The sequence below is a fragment of the Microtus pennsylvanicus genome, chromosome 2 (assembly GCF_037038515.1).
Source record: "Microtus pennsylvanicus isolate mMicPen1 chromosome 2, mMicPen1.hap1, whole genome shotgun sequence".
In the NCBI taxonomy this organism is placed as follows: domain Eukaryota; kingdom Metazoa; phylum Chordata; class Mammalia; order Rodentia; family Cricetidae; genus Microtus; species Microtus pennsylvanicus.
The window spans coordinates 111,119,322-111,136,436 of NC_134580.1; the positions used below are offsets into that span (position 1 = coordinate 111,119,322).

The 17,115-nt window shown below is 50.5% G+C and overlaps 1 protein-coding gene across 2 annotated transcripts; it reads right to left on the reverse strand.

Moving 5' to 3' along the window:
• Positions 1–895: 895 nt before the first annotated feature.
• Positions 896–16,835, reverse strand: Lrrn4 (leucine rich repeat neuronal 4). Of its 2 annotated transcripts, XM_075962271.1 has the most exons (6): positions 16,742–16,835; positions 16,051–16,161; positions 11,060–11,703; positions 9,713–9,917; positions 5,678–5,815; positions 896–4,698 (listed from the first exon to the last, which is right to left on the reverse strand). In XM_075962271.1, exons 2-6 carry the CDS (start codon positions 16,110–16,112, stop codon positions 3,492–3,494), a joined length of 2,256 nt encoding a protein of 751 aa, XP_075818386.1. In that variant the 5' UTR covers positions 16,113–16,161; positions 16,742–16,835; the 3' UTR covers positions 896–3,491. The 2 variants fall into 2 exon arrangements, with proteins under 2 accessions (XP_075818386.1, XP_075818387.1); XM_075962272.1 differs by lacking the exons at positions 16,051–16,161; positions 16,742–16,835 and adding an exon at positions 12,656–12,780.
• Positions 16,836–17,115: the final 280 nt, after the last annotated feature.

The following is a 17,115-nucleotide window of genomic DNA, read 5'->3' on the forward strand; positions in this document are numbered from 1 at the left end:
GGGGTCTGTGAATGTCTGAAGGCCTTGCTGCCACCAGGGCCATGCTGATCTGAGTGGTTATCATCTAGGCCAGGGCTGCTGCTTGGGCCATGTCTGGGTTTGTGGCTCTACAGCAGCCAGGGTCTGAGTTGATGTCCATGGCCCATGGTACCACCAAAGGCCACACGGATCTGGTCAGCCAGGAGACTGTTGGTGTCCCAGGGCTGCTGCCGAGGGTCGTGTCTGGGTTTGTTGATATCCATGGCTTGTGCTACCACAGGGGTCATAGGAGCCAAGCTTGTTGAAGTCTGAAGATGGTGCCGAGCTGTCCCTGGAATAGCTAGCTCTGTCGCTCACTGGAGACTGCAGCAGGAGTGCTGCCCCCACAATCAGGAAAGAGGGCCCCACTCCTCACCATGTGCCTGCACCTCACCTGGGCAACAGTAGAGCTGCCGCTGTTGTCAGGACGCAGGCAGAGCTGACTCTGCCACTCACTGGTCTACCATGTGGTGGCCTGGAGAAATGACCCCTCCCCCGCTAGTCACTCACTGGTCTACCATGTGGTGGCCTGGAGAAATGACCCCTCCCCCGCTAGTCACTCACTGGTCTACCATGTGGTGGCCTGGAGAAATGACCCCTCCCCCGCTAGTCACTCACTGGTCTACCATGTGGTGGCCTGGAGAAATGACCCCTCCCCCGCTAGTCACTCACTGGTCTACCATGTGGTGGCCTGGAGAAACGACCCCTCCCCCGCTAGTCAGTTCTGTGGTGGTGGGAGCGCATGCACTACATGACAGTACGCAAGCCGGGAACTAAGCCAGAGACTTACACACACACACAAACACACACACACACACACACACACACACACACACACACAGGCAGAAAGACACAGGGACACGGATCATTCTTGATACAAGAATGCCAGGTTTATTGTGCTCCAGGGAAGCTTATATAGGGATCCTTAACTGATAGCCACGCCCCAGCTCTCGGCCTCACCAGAACCCACTCCCCTCCCCCCTCATCTGGGTCTCTGCTCTCAGAGCAGCTGCAGGCACAGGTAAACAAGTTGTTTTGCTCAGTTCACTCCAGCAGGCAAAGGGTCTGAGGCAGGCAAAGAAAGTCAAGGGGCCAGGGATCTGCAGCCCCCAACGGTGGTGGTATAGGTGAGGAGAAGCTGCCTGAGGTCACGCGAGAGTGGGAGAACTAGCCTGGCGTCTCATTGCTGCGGCACACAGGAGAGCAGACCCTTCACCCTGCCAAGGCAGCACACTAGAGCTAACCTTGTTTGGAATGCAGGCGAGCCATCCCTAAGGGCTTGAGAGCAGGAGAGTTGGCCTCACTGTCCCATGCCCCCTCCCCCAGTACAGCAATCGGAGAGGGCCCTGAACCTTTGACTGGGCAAGACAGTGGAGCTGGCTCTGGTGGTGTCTGTGGGGGAGCCAGACCCAGGGGGCTGAGAGCAAGAGAACTGGCCCTGCTCCTTGTTGCAGGCTGGGTGAGCTGGAGAGCTCCCCCTGGTGGTAATAATGGAGGAGAGCTGGTGGGCTGGCCAGCCCAGCTACCACCCAGGCCCAGAACCAGGGCCATAAACTGGCCCACCCGAACATCCACCATATCTATGAACTGTTGGAACAGGTGAATGGGACAAACTTACGGATCCAAAACGGCAGAATCCCCAGGACACAGGACAAACAATAGGATATTCAAGGAGAGACCTAGTGAGAGCCCTTTATCAATAACCTTGAGCTCATAGCAAGAATACTTGAAGATGAAGTGAACTGTGTAACTCAACAGGCCACACTGCAGCTTCCACAACAATATTCTCTTTGTTGTTGCTTATTTTGTTGGTTTTACTTTGTTTTGTTTGTTCGTTTGTTTTGTTTTGGGGAGAGGGGGAACGGGGATGGGAGGCGGCGGGATTGGGAAGCATGATGAGAAATCTACAAAGAATCAATCAAAGTAAACAACAACAAAAAGTTTACTAAGACCCCCCCGTTCCCCCCAAAAAATGAACTCTCAACATCAAGCTCCAACTGCCATGATTACCTGTTTGCAACCTCTCAGCCATGACAGATTCTTGGACCCTCTGGAACCACAAGCTAAATAAACCTTTCTTTCTGTAAGTTGCCGTGGTCGTGATGTTTTGTCCTAGTAATAGAAAAGTGACAAATGCAGTTACCGTGGCCTTGGAGTATAGAAGACCCTACCCATGATTCACAGGGAAGAGGAACGGGTGGGCAAGCCTGGGGGCTGCCCCGCCTCAGCTCTCCTTACAGTTTCTAACTTTGAGCTGCTGAGACTGGAGACACAGGGACTGCTGGAGCATCCAGGATGGTGAGCCCACAGAAATGTCAAATAAAGAGATGGCAAAGTGCTTAGGGAGGAGATTAGATGTTTGTTCTCTTTATTATAGTTGGCTATTGTGGTTATTATTTCATAGTAGCCTTAGTATGAGGGGTTTTGCTCTCTCTGTTCAACACTTTTTCCATATCTCCTCTTACAAAATAGTTCAAACATCCTCACATTTTTTTTATACCGAATTGTTAAAAAAATAAGTCTTTTTTTTTTCAAGACAGGGTTTCTTTGTGTAGGCTTGGCTGTCCTAGAACTAGCTCTGTAGATGAGGTCAGTCTTGAATTCAAAGAGATCCACCTGCCTCTGCCTCCTGAGTGCTGGGATTAAAGGTGTGTGCCACTACTGGCCAGCATTCTGTTCATTTAAAAAAATACACTAGAGCTGTATTTAAATGAGAATACTAGGGTATACATTTGTGTATGCTGATTGACAAACTTATCTCAGTGTCTGCCTAGAATAGACTCATCCTTGAGTGTAGGCGAAGAACACTGGGGCCGTGTAATTACTTAGGACAATACTAATTCACATACTTGACTCTTGTAGCTTTTTAAGCAGGATCTAGGGGAGGGCTTTCAAATGCCTACTCCAGTTCTCTTGGGCATATATTGGATGAAACTAGGGCTATATTTTAGGATGTTGGAAACATGCTTGAATACTTAGTCACTCAGAAGTGTATAGCGTGTTTCATATTCAGGTCCAGCGAGGATACGCTTGCTTTCTGCAACATGGTGTTTGTACTGCAACCTGTTCTGCAGACAGGTGGATTCAAACAATTTTTTCTTACAATAGAAATAAGCGCTGTTTGTGGGTTTAATTTTGCCTCCTCTCCAAACTCTTGTAACCCCAGCATTTGGAGAAAGAGGCAAAAGGGTCCTGAGTTTGAGACCAGTATGGGCTGCACAGTAAGACCACGTCTAGACTTTGGGGAATGTAGAACTTGTGGTTGTTTTTAGGCATTAGATCATAATTTCTGCACACAGATGTTTGGTTGGAAAAAAGAAGCAGGGATAATTGCAGGTCTGGAGCCTCTCAGCAGGTGGTATCAAAGGCTGGTCTGTTGTTTCATTTGGCTGCTAGAGATTAATCCAAGGCCTCAAATGTGTCTGATTTTGATGTCGGGGATAAACCCAAGACCTTGCGCACGGGTTAAGTCACTACCACTGAGTTACTTCCTCAGCCCTGGCTGGGTTTTTGAAGGCCACCAGGTCAGTGTCATAGAACTGCCTGTGTGGCCTCCAGCGCTGCCTCCAGAGACACACAGACAGCACGAGGGTGCTAACCAGTAACAGGCCACTGGAGGTACACAGTCCCCAGAAGATGACCACAGAGCTGGGCTTGGTTGTGAAGGTAGCACATGACCTCTTCCAGCCTGAGGTCTGCGGCTGGCTCAGGCCAGCCCTGTTGGCTGCCTGTACACACACATGGTAGGTAGTGCTTGGTGACAGCTTGTACAGGGGGTGCTGCCGGGCTGTAGCATAGATATCCACCACTGACTGGTTCCCAGATCCTCCTTCTGCCAAGTAGCTGATCTGGTACCAGTGCACCACTGAGTTGGGGGCACACCAGTGGACGAGCATCGACGTGTCAGTCAGCTCTGAAACCCCCTGAAGCTTGGGAGGGTCTGGGATGCTGTCTTCCCCACTGAGGCCAGGGCAGCGGCATCTGAAGCGCCTCTGCAACTCTGCACACGGGGTCTGCAGATGCTTGCAGGGGTGGTAATCACAAGAGACATCCTGGTGAGGAGCTGCCACCTGATGCTGAGTCTCCTCCTCTTCCTCACTGTCGTCATCTAACAGCAAGACTGGGATCTTGTCCTGTGGAGGATGTGTGTGGAGATCCCTGGTGGTGGCTTGTGTCCTCTGGTTGGTCTGAGAGACGCTCCTGGGGTTTGGTGAAGTAAGCCAGGGTCCAAGGTGTTTGCCGGGCAGTGTGGTGGAGGCAGGTGAGATACTGGGCTCAGGGATACGTGTGGCAATCTGTTCTGCCCCAGTGCCGGCAGCACCAGGTAGAGCCCTGGAGGGTCTCTGAATTGTCACAGAGTCAGAAGTGGCCTGGGTAGCTTCCTCTGAAATATTGCTATGCTTCTGTGACCCTTGTGTAAGAGAAGCCACAATGTGGGAAGAGACCTTAGTCATATTTTGTTGGCTTCCTCCAGGCTGAGCAGACAGGGTCGTGCTCTGTCCAATGGAAGGCCCCTGTGTCCGTGGTGCAGAAACTGGATGATCAAAGTGGGGTGGGTTTGAAGCCAGGAGGGTGGTGCTTTGGTCTGACCTGCACACCGTAGACAGCTGGGAGAGGGAGAGAGGGCCAGAGAAGGGGCCCTCGGATCCTGGAGCCGGCTCACACATGGTATCTAGTGCCCTGGAGGGAAAATTAATCATTAGGAGATACTTGGTTTCGGGGTTTTAACCCCTCAATGTGGGGATCTCCTTTGCCAACACATATCTACCAGGCATCACCTAGTAACATCATTTTATTGACCCAGGAAACCTTTGAAGGAAGTTCCTGTCACCCCTTCTTCTGGGCAGAGAAGAAAACTGGAGGGAGGTGCTAACTGCCCAAGACGCCATAGCTAGCCAATGGCAGAACATAAACCTGGGAAGCACTGTGCAGTAGGAACTGTCATCCCCACAGAGTGTGACAGTCATACCTATAGTAAGAAGTAGAATAAAGCCAGACTTCAGCGTGTGCTCGCAGCATCATTTTTACGGACACAGGGTGACCCTGATTGCCAAGGGATTTGGTGCATCTTAGAAAAAAAGCTTTTCTAAGCCAAGAGATACCATTAGAATTTGTTTCCTGCCCTTGAGAAAGCTCTGTAAGCATACTTAGGTTGAATGGCCAAGAGCAGGAAGCTAGGCCATCTTGGGGAGGGGGGTCAAGGGACCTAGCGGTTAAGAGCATAGATGTGGATAAAGACCAATACTGCCTCCTTCAATAGTCACATGAATTTATCAAGTACCTCACTTGCTTGGGCTCCATTCCTTTGTCTGTAAAAGGGAGAAATGGTACAGCTGGTTTTCCTTTCCCTACAGGGCATGCAGACTACATTTCCCAGCCTCCTTTGCTGTGCCCTGTCCACTAACTGTTGGCCAATGAATATGAGTGGAACTGGGAGCCCCATCTGGCAGCTTCATCCATTTAAGAACTCCCAAGTCAGTTTCCCCACGTTCTTTGCTTTTTCTGGCTGTCCGGAATAGGAGTAGAGTCCTCGTCCCCCCTGTCTGACTACACTGGGGTGAATGCCCACTTGGTTGTATGGGTAAGACATGAGTTGGGACAACTCCAACTCTGAAAGGCTGAGCTCACCTCACAGCCATCGGTTGGGTGAATGTGTTACCTGTATAAGATTGTTTTGTTTGCATCCTCAAGAAGCCAAGCCAGTTCACAGCTGCAAGTGAGAGGGTTGCCAAAGAGGCCGACAGATAAGATCTGGGAGGAATTCATAATCCAAGGACCAAAGGAACTCAAGTTGCAGCTGAAATGACACAGACACACAGTTAAGTCACGCTTTTAGGTTCCATTTGAACAATTAGGTTCACAATGTTCCCACGAGGGCTGGAGAGATGGCCCAGGGGTTAAGAGCACTGGCTGCTCTTCCAGAGGACCTGGGTTCAATCCTCAGCACCCACATGGTGGCTAACAACCAGCTATAACTCCAGCTCCACAGGATCTCACATCTCGCTTCCATGGGCACTACACACACGGTACAAAGACATAGATACAGACAAAGCAAACATGCACGTAAAATAAAAATAATTAAATCTTTTAAAAAAGATTTTTATTTATTTTTATGTATATGAGTGTTTTATCTGCCTGTATTCCTTTATACTGGAAGAGGTCTTCAGTTCCCACTATAAATGGCTGTGAGCCACCACGTGATTGCTGAGAATTGAACTCAAGACCTCTGGAAGAGCAGCCAGTGCTCTTAACCACTGAGCCATCTCTCCAGCCCCCAATAGCTAAATCTTAAAGAAAAAGAAGTGTTCCAAAAAGGCATAGCAGTAGTGTGGAAAAACAATCTGCCAGTGATAGAACTCTGAGTAGAACCCAAAATGAGTTTAGACCTCCTATTTTGCCAACCAAACAAGTCATTATTAACTCACTGAACAGAGAAAATACCCAATGCCAAGTGCTTTTATCAAAAATCTGTGATAATGAATGTGTTACTAAATACAAATCATTATGCAGAAAGTAGATAGTAGATACGATTGTTATAGATTGGTTCTGGGAACTGAACCCAGGGCCTCACCTATACTAGGTAAATATTTTTCCAAAACTCTTAGTGAAACTCTTTTGTTTCACTAAGCTGAATAAGCTGAGAGACCCAGGGAATGGAATGAGTCTCGGATGAAGATTCTATTGAACTTCAGGGAAGAAAGGGGTGGGAGTAGTGCCTGGAGTGGGTTTGCCGTTGCTGGGGATGGTGGACTATTGTGGAAATGGCCATAGGCTCTCTCGTCTCTGTAGACAAGTACCTTTGCAATGTGATTGCATCTCTCCCCAGCTAATCCGTAGTTCTCTACCCCTTGAAACTTGGTGGCTGACTCAGGCTAGGAGGATATTAGCAAACTGAATGTAACCAGAAAGAAGAAAGCAATGGAGTGCTAGAACTGGACCATAGCTGATGGCACAATTCCAATTAGTGCACAGGAGCCCTTGTTAAGAGGAGGATGGCACCAACACGTAGAAGCTTACAAATGCCTTGCTTTCTTTCACATGATTCTTGGCATGCCTTGGTAGTTCCTGGTGTGGGCAGGCTCTATGCACCTCTTACCACCTCCTAGAGCATCACTTGGCAGTCGGGGCTCCACGAGTAAGAGAAAACAGACCTGGCTCTCGAGGCTTCTCCTTTCTGTCTACATTTGCTAATACAACACCGGCTTAGTCACCGTGCTCCGAGCGTCAGTGTTTGATAGGTGAAGATGAGCAGTCACAGGAACGGGGGACAGGAGTGGTGGAGAATTAGTCTAGGCATTTTTACAGTTTCTTACCCCTAACAATGGCAGATCCCACTCTTGGCTGTCTCTTCTGTTTCTTCCTTGGAGTCTGACAGAATGCTTGAACTGGGCTCTTCACACCTTCTGAGCTCCTAGACTCTTAGGTTTTCCTTCCTTCCTCTTCATCATGGGGATCATGAGCTGTACAGAGCTATGGCTCCCTCACGCCCTTGCCACAGAAGCCTCCCTTCCCCAGCCTGAGGGACCACTACCACTACCTGCTTTCTAACACAGCACAGCGTGTGTGCCTCTGCTCTGGCTCACGATGGCCTGTTCTAGTTGGCGGTCACCTGCTTCCTATACTAAAACTGCGGCCTTGTTGAAAGATGTAGCTGTATCATCTATAGACACCTTCACCAATTCTATAGACACCTCCTATACTCCAGAAATGAATTTAAAGTCTCCCATTTACTTTTTTCAAGTGAAAAGCCCCCAAAGGGAGGACCAGTGTTATTTTTTTCAATTAATTAATTAATTTATTAAAGATTTCTGCCTCCTCCCCTCCACCGCCTCCCATTTCCCTCTCCCTTCCCCGGTCAAGTCCCCTTCCCTCGTCAGCCCAAAGAGCAATCAGGGTTCCCTGCCCTGTGGGAAGTCCAAGGACCACCCACCTCCATCCAGGTCTACTGCCTAGGCTCCCACAAAGCCAGTACGTGCAGTAGGATCAAGACCAGTGTTATTTTTTTTTCTTTTCTTTTTTTTTATTGATAAAAGGAGAATAAAGAAAAGAAAGAAAAAAAAAACAAATTTCCACCTCCTCCCAGCCTCCCATTTCCCTCCCCCTCCTCCCATTCTTCTCCCCCTCCTCCCACCCCTCTCCCTTTCCCCCCACTTTTCTCCCCCTCCCTCTCCAGTCCAAAGAGCAGTCAGGGTTCCCTGCCCTGTGGTAAGTCCTAGGTCCTCCCCCCTCCGTCCATATCTAGGAAGGTGAACATCCAAACTGGCTAGGCTCCCACCAAGCCAGTACATTGCGTTGGATCAAAACCGCGTGCCATTGTCCTTGGCGTCTCATCAGCCCTCATTGTTCGTCATGTTCAGAGAGTCCAGTTTTATCCCATGCTTTTTTTGGTAACAGTCCAGCTGGCCTTGGTGAGCTCCCAGTAGATCAGCTCCACTGTCTCAGTGAGTGGGTGCACCCCTCGTGGTCCCGACTTCTTTGCTCATGTTCTCCCTCCTTCTGCTTCTCCTTGGGACCTTGGGAGCTCTATCCAGTGTTCCAGTGTTATTTTTATGTATAACTTTAGATCATTTTTCAGTGTTTCATTCTTTTTACGTTGAATTTTTGTATTTTTATCAAGCTCAAAGGCATCATAGCCACACCAAGTGCTTTAGTGGTGTGGTTTTCCCTCCACACCAAGTGCGCTTAGTATCTGGTTACTGAAGGAAGGACAAGTGTTCACTCTTAAGGAAAAGCAGTTCCATCTTTGGCACCTGCACTGGGCAAAAGAGAACTAAATGGACACACTCCTAGGCTACCCTGGAACTGCTAGCCACGGTACCACTTTTATCCACGATGTGGCTAGCCCTGTAGTGCAGGTCTTCATCCCCTGGAAAGTGCCAGGCCCAGTTGGGTCAGGGAACACAGAACCTCATGCAGAACCAAGGTGCAATGCTGTTACTTTTAATCCTTTACAAACGACCAATGACACAGAACAGACTGTTAAATAACTGGATATTGCCAACAGGGCTGTTTTAGGCTTAGGGTCAACAGAAACCATACAGGCTGAGAGCACCGAGCCAGGGGCTGGCCGAGGTGCTCAGATCCCAAGAGACTTGCTCTACATCCTGTTCCAGACAAGGGATGACAAGGGGGCTGCTGGCTCACTGTCCATCTGTAAACTTGATCAGAGGGGAGAAGAGACTAGACACTGCTCTGGAAGCTCCTCCAATCCCCATCCATACCAAAAGGGAGAAAAAAGGATGCTTCTATGACAAATGACAAGTCTCAGATGTGGGCCCCACTGCCTAGAGGTGGCCTGGGGTCATCTTCAGTGCTCTACTACTCTAAGAAGTCAAGCCATTGGCTGCTACTAGAAGAAGCGGACCAAGCCCAGATCCTACTGCATGGTAAACCTTCCTACTCTGCCTCCTCCCCTCCCAGCCCCACTCATACTCTGGGATGGCCTGAAATGGCATCACTGGGGGAACGGAGGGGCTTCCGGTGGAGAGAAGACCCAACAGCCTTGTCTCCTCGTTGCTGGCTATTAAGCTGGGGAAACATCTGCTGAAAATACCACGGGGAAGATGGGGAGAACAGAAGCCCAGAGGGGATTTGGAAGGGCGCTGATAGTAAAGACTGGTATGTCATATAAAATTCAATACAGTATAATGGGCAAAATCGGTCCTATGACTGAGCTGGGCTTAGAATCACTTACTTCTGCAACAGAAGGACTTGTAGACAAGGTGTGTCTTGAAAGATCTCTGTGTTGACAGAAGTAAGCGCTGGGGATTCTTGACAATCCAGGTGTTGCAGGTTGGGAGTCTTCTTGAAAATGTCTCCCTCTAGTGTCTTTAGCCTGGGCATCTTTCTCAGGTAGAGGGACTTGAGCTGTGGCAGGTCTCTGATCCACCCAGACTCAACTGGAATCAAAGGGAATTATCCTTACAGCAAGGCGCAAAACCCCAGGGGACAGCAATAAAGACATGAGAGGCAGGAGGAGGGCTCAGGTATAACTAACACTGGAAAGACCCTTTCTCAGCTAGGCCTAATCCTTTCTTACAAGTTAGCCAAAAACATAGAGAAGCATGGCTGACCCAAGGCCACACAGCTGTAAGCAGGTACCTGGGACATCCAAGCCTGCTGCTGTCACAGCCTCAGGTTAAACTCCACACGCAAAATAGCTAGACTTCGCTCTCATGCCTCCTAAGAGTGGAGAGCCTTCGAGGAATATAAGAAAGGAAAGGGGTGCATGGTTGGAGGAGACCCCAGGAACTCAATTTTGTTGTCTCCCAATATATGGAGAATATTCCCCATTTTTGAATTTCTTGTTCTCTCTAGCCCCTTGCCATCCTTCCTCACACCACTGTGGTGAACAAGGGGTTATAGACAGGTAAAGTGTTTTTTGGTTTTGTTTTGTTTTTTTCAAGATAGGGTTTCTCTGTAGCTTTGGTGCCTGTCCTGGAACTAGCTCTTGTAGACCAGGCTGGCCTTGAACTCACAGAGATTCCGCCTGCCTCTGCCTCCTGAGTGCTGGGATTAAAGGCATGTGCCACCACCACCCAGCATGTAAGTGTTTTCAAGGAACAATCAAAGCATGCCAGTGAATCAAAGGCACCTCCCTCCTACACCCTGTTTGAAGAATCCAACACATGTAGAAACAATTGAGGGGGAGGGAATCAATGGATTCCTCTTTGGCACGCTTGGGGCAAAGCTCATATATGTGTTCATGAGCTCCAGTGCCACCTCACCATCCCGCAGCTTCCATCCAGATGGAAAACAGTAGCTAAGGTGTTGGGATCTGCTGGTGGAATGCTTGGGTTTGGATTTGGGGACGTTAGCCGCTAGACCTGTGTGAGACTTTGGTCAAGTCACTCCGCCATTCTGTGCCTTAGTTTCCTCATATGTAACCAGGAGATTGTTAGCACCTCTGCGACTGTGTGGCACTTTGGGGCCACACGGTTGGTTTCTGGGGTCACCTCTGGAGAATGCAGCCCTATCTTTCAGCAGCCTCCATCCCCCACAGAGGCGCATACACCGCGCATAGCCCTCACACCGCACTCACCTCGCTCGAGGCGTGTGCCGCTCAGGTCCAAGACCTCCAGCGCCGCCAGGGGCCCGCCATCCTCCAGGGCGAATGCCTCGTGGGCGATGTGCCCCAACTCGCTGCAGGAGAGGTTGAGCAGCCGCAGCTCCGGGAAGCATGCGAAGGTCCGTGACTGTAGCGCCCGCAGTGGGTTCCCGGCCAGCATCAGCGTGCGCAGGTTGTGCACCGGGGGCCCTGCGCACGGGGGCAGCGCGGCCAGTAGATTGTGGCTGAGGTCGAGCTCGCTGAGCTCGGTCGGCGTGCCGTGGTCCCAGTGCAGCGTGGAAATGCGGTTATGGTTCAGGGTGAGCACGCGCAGCTCCGGCAGGCGACTGAACTCAGGCCCGCCGAAGGCTTGTAGCAGGTTGTGACTGCTGTCGAGGCTGCGCAGCGTGTGTGGCAGGCAGCTGGGCAAGCGCTCCAGGCTCCGGTTTGCCAGGGTCAGGCTTGTGGCTTCCGCGGAGGGGAGCCCCTGGCAGGGCGAGTCTGTGGCGCGGCTGTTGGAGTTGTCCCAGGGTCCCAGATGAGTGAGTCGGAAGAGGGGTATCGTGTCCTGGGAAAGTCCCGCCAGGCCCTGGCTCCGCACCATCAGCAGCAGCAACAGCGTCCACTGCATGACGAGTCTAGGGAAAGACCGCTCATGACTTCGGAGGAAGGCCCTGAACGCCAGGCAAAAGTGTGTCCCTGGGTGTTCCTGTAGAGTGTGTGTGTGTGTGTGTGTGTGTGTGTGTGTGTGTGTGTGTGTGTGTGAGAGAGAGAGAGAGAGAGAGAGAGAGAGAGAGAGAGAGAGAGAGAGAGGCCCACCCCACCCCTTCCCACCCCTACCTCGTACTTGTCAGCGAGCAGGTGGAAGCCAGCTTTTCCCTCCATCTCTGATGCAGGACCCATGCACACTTGCTTGCCCTGGCAACGCTTTTCCATGCCTGCCCTGACTCTTCCAGGAACCCCCATGCTTCCTTGTCCCTCTTCTATGAGTTTTTGAGAGAAGGCTGTTTGTTCTCTTTTCCTCTGTAACCCCACCCCCACTCCAGGTTATGCAGCTGCACCCTAATTGTGAATGCCCCCGGGTTAAACTTCAGCGGAGATTTAAATGGGCGTCAAAACAGATTTAGTCATACCTAGACTGGGCCATTTTTTTCTCATTAGAAGTGCTCAGCTACTTCCTACTTTGCCCAAAGTGAGTTCTGGGGTCCCTCTCATGGGAGGGAGCTCAGGGCTGCCTGCAGAAAAAGACAGGAGCCCTAGACAATTACAAGACTTGGACCCTTGAATCAAGTGTTTCCTGGTCCTGCTACCTGTGCTTCTGCCAGGCCGCAGTAGCCCGAAGCAGCTCTGGTGGCTAGGGAGACTGACTTGGGAATGGCAAAGTGCCTTTTAAGGCGGCCCTGGGCAAGAAGTCACTCCCTGATAGCCCCTGTTACTGCAGACTCTTGCCATGGCTTCCCGCTGAACACCCATCTGAGTCACTATCAAGGCTCCAAGGGAAAGACCTTCCTCTTGGTAGGAATTTGAAGTGATGAGAAAATTGCTGGGACGTAAGACCAGCAGTAGATGCCTGCAGTATATCTTACTTACCCGGAAGCTGTCCCTGTGGTATGTGGCACCCCTTCACGATCCTCAAACTTTTGAATTTTGCAGGAACCAGTGCCTTCTGACTGTGACTCTGAATGTCAGGAGGAAAACGTCTGGTTCCCTGCTGCCCCTCCTCCAGCTCCATCCAGGAGGAGCCTGAGATATTCCAGCCCTGAAGCCCCTCCTTCTCCACCAAGACTTTTCTTGTTTTTAGCCTCAGGCTTTTCCCTCTATAGACCTGGCACCCTCACCCCCACCTAAGGTCCTCCCATCCTTCATCCTTCCCACCCCTGTCCTTCCTTACTTCACTCTTCCCAAGCTTGAGGAAAGAAGCCAGCAGCAAGGTCTGGTGCCCAGCAAGGCAGCACTGTCCCCTCCCAGGAATCTTATTCTCTCTTCCAGGTGACACATCCCCCCCCCATGGTTGGAGACTGAGTGGTGAGCTGGGAGAGAAAGAAGCTGTCTTTCCTCAGGGAGGGGTAGTTTCCCAGAGTGGCTTGCAGAGACTCACAGAGAAGTGACCACAGCCCTGCCAAGGAATCTTCAAGCTTGACCTAGCTCAAGCCGTGTACAAACGCAAGCAAGCCTAGTGATTGCTCTGAGACCCAGTTCACTGACAACCTGTGTTTGATATTGAGATGTGACAATAACTACAGAGACCAGAAATGCAGAAAGGACATTCCTGCCCCGTCCTGGATTCCACTTGTCAAAACCTGCAGGTACCCCCCGAGGACAAGGTGACACAGCTTTGTTTGGGGCACCTGTTTGGAGCAGACAGTGCTGTTCTCCCATCGAGCCCCTGCACCCTTCCCCGACCCACCCAGGCCTATCAGGAAGTATGAGAGCAGGCTGGGCTGTTAGCTCCAATTCTCTGTCTGCAGACCCTGGGACCAGAGCTTCCTGTTTTCCCTCCTGTCACCGCTTATCTGGGCAGCTCTGAGCAGCCCCAGGCACCTCGCAAACTGGTCCCTGGCGGTTTCCTTTGAGGTCGTCTTCAAGCAGTGCCTCAAAGATGTGCGTTGTAGTCTAGGGCCAGCTGAGGCCTTGCTGATCAGAAACATTCCTCCTCTGCCTAAGGCAGATCCGGGGAGGTCTGCTCTGGGGAACCATCCAGGAGTCTGGGTCCTGGCCCTAGTGATGGGAACAGGTGATGGGAGCATTACACCGTGGGAGGGAGAAGTGGAAGCAGAGGGAAAGATGGGAAAGAGAAGTGAGCGGAGGTTGGGTTCCTGGGGCCCAGCCCTGAAATCCTTAACCAACTTGAACAGAGTTGCATATCCAAGAATCAAAGCCTCAAAATCTAACATGCTCTGTCCACCCTGGTCAAGCCATGAGCTCCTTGAAGACAGCAGGGGAGTTATGAGTTCAGTTGGAGACACCAGATAAGAAAGAGGAGAACCCACTTAAACGTAAGTTCAAACAGAACACAAGGAGGAAGGGCATTTATAGACCTGGAAGGACTGTAAAATATGTTGAGAAACCATATTGGGGACACTCCTCTGTGTACTAGTGGGGAATGGGGGAGAGAGAGAGCCCTTGGCCCTGAGACCATCACCATGTGCTTCCCTGGAGCTCAGACTGGACCCTCTTAACCAACCTAACCTGTTGACGCTCTTAACCTGCTGTGTTGCTTGCTGCCTGCTGGGTCAGCTGGCCAGAGCTGGCCTGCCTAGGCTGATTGAGATGCTTAAGTGGGGTCCTCTGGGTGGCTCTGTTGCTTCAGCGGATAGGTCCTGGTGCTATCCAATTGGGTCTCTGTGCCGGGGATGTTAGTCCCTGTATGGGTTTGTTTAGGATTTTTATGGATTGGGCTAGCCTTGCCTTTGCATAGTGCTTTCTGCCTCCCGTCACCATCTACCACTTTACACTAAATATTTCCCATTGCTAGACCCCAGGTCCACAAGCGTTCTCCCTCTGAATCTTCTAAGTACTTCCCATCGCTAGACCCCAGTTCCACAAGCGTTCTCCCACTGAATCTTCTCACGGTGCTGACTACTATCCCATGATAACGAAACAGCGTTGACTGGGCTCTGGAGCAGATTAGGGTGCACTGTGTGTATCACTGTGTTTAGATATTTCAGCCGATTCTAGTATTTATTTGATGCTGTTGCTATATTCCTTTTTCTTTCTTTCTTTCTCTTTCTTCATTCTTTTCTTTTTTCTTGTTTTTTTGTTTTTTGAGACAGGGTTTCTCTGTGTAGCTCTGACTGTCCTGCAAATAGCTCTGTAGACCAGGCTGGCCTCAAACTCACAGAGATCCGCCTGCCTCTGCCTCCTGAGTGCTGGGATTAAAGGTGTGCTCCACTGCCACCCAGCTGTTATATTCCTTTTAAAGATAACCTTTCTTTGATATTTAGATAAATCCATATCACTATCACTTAAGATGCTAAAACATGTTGAAATTTTCCTTTTGTCCATGAGCTGACTTCTTGAACATTGTAGGCTTGCAGATGACTACTCTATGGGACCCATGGGCATCTCTCATGGATACTGAAGAACTCTTTGGCAGTCCTTTCTCCTCTTCTAGCATTTTGAAAACATAGGAAAAGATGGCATAAATGTTATACTCCACCAGAAAGGATGCTAGAATTCTGTGACAAAATCTTGGGACAAAGAAGTTCATGATTTTCAAATCCCTACTACATCCTTCCCCCGACGTGGCACCTCCTGAACTCTTCCCCTACTGGGGTGTCTCTCCTTTGACCGACTCAGTCTCTTAACAACCTTCTCTATACCTAGAGTTTCCCTCAGGAGACCTTTAACTCGGGACTCGGGTGCAGGGTACTTATTTGGGAGATGATCTGAGGAGGCACAGAGAGTCTGATGGTAGGTAACGAGCTGCCTCTGTGGAGAGAACTAGAGGCTTAGTTGTGCGGCTCTCGGCGGACTGTGTCTATCAACTGTTGAGGAGGTACAGCATTCATTCCCAACTTCTGTATCCTGCTGGCCCCAGGGTTCTGACTGCTGCTGCAGCTCCCAGACATACCTGGCTTTCCCTGAGCATGGATGGAGTCACTCCAAGGAGGCCCACTTGCTATGGGTGAGCGCCAAGAGCATTACTCTAGCTCCTTGCTCTAAGTTTTATTAAATGCCCTTCCTGGGTGCTCATTCCCAGGTGGTACAGCCTGCATGCCAGAGATGACTGATAGAGTACCTCTATCTGTAAGACTGAATGTCCTGAGAATTAGCCACGTTGGCAGCTCCAGAGTGCGGGGCAGAATCTGGCACCTGGGGAAAATGTTTGACAAATGAATAGGGAAAGGCATGCCGGGATCATAGTGGGTCCTGGTGTTGAGATTGCTAAAGAGAGGTCAAGATTGGGGGAGGAAACTGAAGCAGAAATAGAAATTGAATCACCATGGGGCTGGAGAGCTTGCTCAGTGGTTAAGAGCACGTACTGTTCTTGCAGAGGACCTGGGTTTGGCTCCTCATGTCTGTCTGTATGATGCCCCAAGACCATAACTCCAATTCCAAGGGATCTGTTGCTTTCTTCTGACCTTTCTGGGTTCCTAAAGGCAAAAGAGGCACATACATACACTTAGGCACACACATAGATCAAATATTTTTAACAAAATTTAAATCAAGGATTTTGCAATCCCAGGTTTCCAACACATTCTAGGGATTTGGGGTGGAGGAATTTCTCCTGGAAGATCCCATGATCAGAGGGTTAGAACATGGCCCCGGGTGTGGGGGGGGAACAACGAGTAATTATACTTTTTCTCTGGTGGTGTGTAAAAGTCAGGGTCAAAGATCATTGCTTTGAGAGAGGGCTTGCTCATTTGTCTGGCCCTCCCTGCACCCTGCTCATTTTGGAGGTAGAAAACAGTTCCAGAGAGGACAAAGGTGTGGCTGAGGTCACAGAGGTGTGAGTTTCTGTTTAGTAAGGGAAAGGGTGACCTCACTCTCATAAATCCTCCCGGGCCATTTGCTCACAGTCCACTAGGTCTCTCCTGCCCTGGTGTAGGAGTGATAACCTGACCTGCACAGACGGCTCAGTCACTCACCTCCTGAATGCCAAGCATGGGGGAGAGCTTGGGGGTTTTGACCTGTGCGGTTCCGTCCCATTCCCAGGCATGTCAGAATATATACCTCAGATACAGGTTGCCCCAGAGATCTCCCGAGGGGGTCTTGTCTGGCGGTGTTCACAGCTCTGGCAGCCTGGTTGATAGGGACTGGCCAGGTGACTGACTGCTCAGCCCATGGGTCAGCTTGGCTTTCCGGATGTCAGCTGACTCTGTTGTGGACTTCCCCTCCAGTTGCTGGAGTTGGAATGTCCAAGAGCAAAGCTTCATTCTTCTCTGACACCTGAGATAAGCTTCTGGGACAGGAGGGTGAGTGTGGGAGGGCGCGGTACCAGGTTGTCAAGTCTCCGGAAAGGGCCTGCTCTCATGGAATGGTATGCGGCACAAAGGCTTCCAGAGCTCACGGCCTCCCTGTGAACTCACTGACGACCTGCCAGTGAA

Excerpts from the sequence above, each read along its gene's own strand:
- Lrrn4 (XM_075962271.1), bottom strand. The coding sequence starts at position 16,112 with ATGGTCTTGGGGCATCATACAGACAGACATGAGGAGCCAAACCCAGGT. Across the intron at positions 9,918-11,059 it reads CGGCACACGCCTCGAGCGAG|TTGAGTCTGGGTGGATCAGA; the intron begins GTGAGTGCGGTG and ends CTTTGATTCCAG. Across the intron at positions 5,816-9,712 it reads CAAGTCCTTCTGTTGCAGAA|CTGCAACTTGAGTTCCTTTG; the intron begins GTAAGTGATTCT and ends GTGTCATTTCAG.